Raw genomic sequence first — 2,326 nt, forward strand, 5'->3', positions numbered from 1 at the left:
TCTTTGAAGTAGATTTCTTAGCTCCACGAGTCAAACGAAATAAGGCGAAAGGCCCACTACTTCTTCATTCATGGCTTATTGATTTGATTGACCCCCCTTTCGTATTCATTCGACCTGGGGTGAGGTTGGAACAAGAGTTTGCATAAAAAGAATGGTTCTTTTATGCAATTATGAATGGGCAGGCCTCTTGTGGATTCCTCCAACTCTATGAATGAAGGGGGGAGTATGAGGAAGGCCGATTTTCTTTCTATATGAAGATGAAAAAAGGATCCGGGTCAAACATTTCTTACTTTTGTTGAGTATGACTGAATGAGGAAGAGCTCCTTATGTGGTATCACTTTACCACCATCTGAAATGCACGAAACTCCGATTGGTGGAAGCCAGTCCATGAAGATTCTCCCTTCTCTTACGTGAAATTCCCCTCTTTCGGTAAGCATCCAATATCTTAGCAAATGAACATTTCTCTAAGCTTATCCTGTAGCTTATACGTCGTTTGAAAGATGCTCCAAGGATCCAACGAATAGCTAAGGTTTGTTGACGATCCCTGGCTACAATCCCAGGAACATCATAAATAGTACCTGCGACTCCTACTTTGACCACTTCGCATATTGGCTTTATATTATCTACGGTGTCAACCATAAGTTTTATTACATCGCATTCACTTCGAGCTAGGCGGTGAAAAGTTTTATAAACAATAGCACGAACTCTCATTCTTTTACCATCGATCATGCGAAATTTTACCAATTTCTTGATCAATTCTTTTTGCTCACCATCAAAGTCCCCCATATAGCTGAGAATTTCCGAGCAATTGGAAGCCGCTTTCGATGATGAGGCCGATAAATTGATATTATGCGATCGTTACTGTCCATCTTTTTCAGCTCTGCTCCCGAAAAGAGAAAGGAAAGGAGACTGATCTTGACGTCAGCGTTGGTTTTTCCAACGAAACGAATAAGTTTTGGATTGAGATTTCACATAAGCATTGCACAATGATCTGCATTAGGCGGGGAGCAACAATGATACCGCTGGCCGGGAATAAGTACCTATCCCTCTACTACTGACGATGTTTTCGTTCTATTGAAATCCCGCGTCGAGCCGATGTTTCATTTATCGATACCGGGCACATCCATCACATCAACTATTTCACTTTTCATACGCATTTATTGACGGACCGGTAAACTAGACCCGAAAAACTCCTATTTTTAAAAGGAAAGACCCATCACAAAATTATGGCGCAACGCTATGACGAGCATTCTCACAGGCCGGCACCTCGATGCATCCGTCTCAAGAGTTGTACACCTTACATGTGCTTCACGCCACAATCTCTCACTTTATGCTCCTCCATCTGTCTCCATCATATAATCGATCTCACCTCTCATGTCTGAGTGAAAAAACCATATCTGTTAGTATATATCAAGGCCGAGAGGACACGTTCCTCTCATGTCGAGATTAGTATTAGGTACCCTTAGTATTATTAACCGGTTACTATACGTATATGCAGTGAGAAAATCAATTATGCTCTCATTCACATTTCATTCTAGCACTGACAACTCCAGCCCTATCTATCCCTAGAAGCAAATGGACCCTAGAAGCAAATGGAGTAAGTCCGATGGAACACTCGGATTGGAAAAGATAATTATACTTATAGGCATGGATGAAAAAAAAGCTTGGAAACTAGTTCAAATCAAACTCAAAAGCAACTAGGCAATCCAACTTCCATTGAAGCAGCTTCCCTGGAACTAGCTGCCATTGTATCGGTTGGTGCCATTTCTTCTCTTGGAGGCAGGGCAATAGATTAAGATTAGGCGGTAAGCGAAGGAACTGTAGGGCTTAGGGCTGCGGGTGAGCGCAACTTCAATAGGTCGAGGGGAGGAAGAGAATAAAAAACAGCTATTTCACCTGGTGTCGTAATAACCACTGTTTTCGGGTTTGAAGGCATAAGGCAGCAGAGATCTTCTTTCATTTAAGAAGAAGCCACCGTAAAGAAGAGGAAACAAGGCGTTTAAGGGACACCGACTCCCATTATTTTCTCCAGGCCTGCTTTGGCTAAATCGACGGAGGCTTAGCTTATTATGTTTCGGGCGTTTAGCTAGCTTAGAGAATAAAGAAATCTATCTCTAAAGGGGGAGCGGTACGACTATTTTAGGTTAGAGGAAGGTTAAAGAGAGAATAGCTAAAATAGCCAGTCGGGTAGGCAAGTGCGAGTGGCTGTGGTCAAAGTGAACATGTCTTGTTTAGGTTAGCGGTTTCGGCTCTCCGGCACCGAAGTAAACTCTTTCTATTGCGGGGCCTATGGAGTTTGGGGATGAGTGCTGACACTTTACTGTGC

General features: G+C 42.7%; 1 protein-coding gene across 1 annotated transcript; it reads right to left on the reverse strand.

Moving 5' to 3' along the window:
- Positions 1-224: 224 nt before the first annotated feature.
- LOC123162638 (ribosomal protein S7, mitochondrial-like) lies at positions 225-884 on the reverse strand. The gene has a single exon (XM_044580402.1). It carries the CDS (start codon positions 784-786, stop codon positions 340-342), a length of 447 nt encoding a protein of 148 aa, XP_044436337.1. The 5' UTR covers positions 787-884; the 3' UTR covers positions 225-339.
- Positions 885-2,326: the final 1,442 nt, after the last annotated feature.

Source organism: Triticum aestivum, chromosome 7B (assembly GCF_018294505.1).
Source record: "Triticum aestivum cultivar Chinese Spring chromosome 7B, IWGSC CS RefSeq v2.1, whole genome shotgun sequence".
Lineage (NCBI taxonomy): Eukaryota > Viridiplantae > Streptophyta > Magnoliopsida > Poales > Poaceae > Triticum > Triticum aestivum.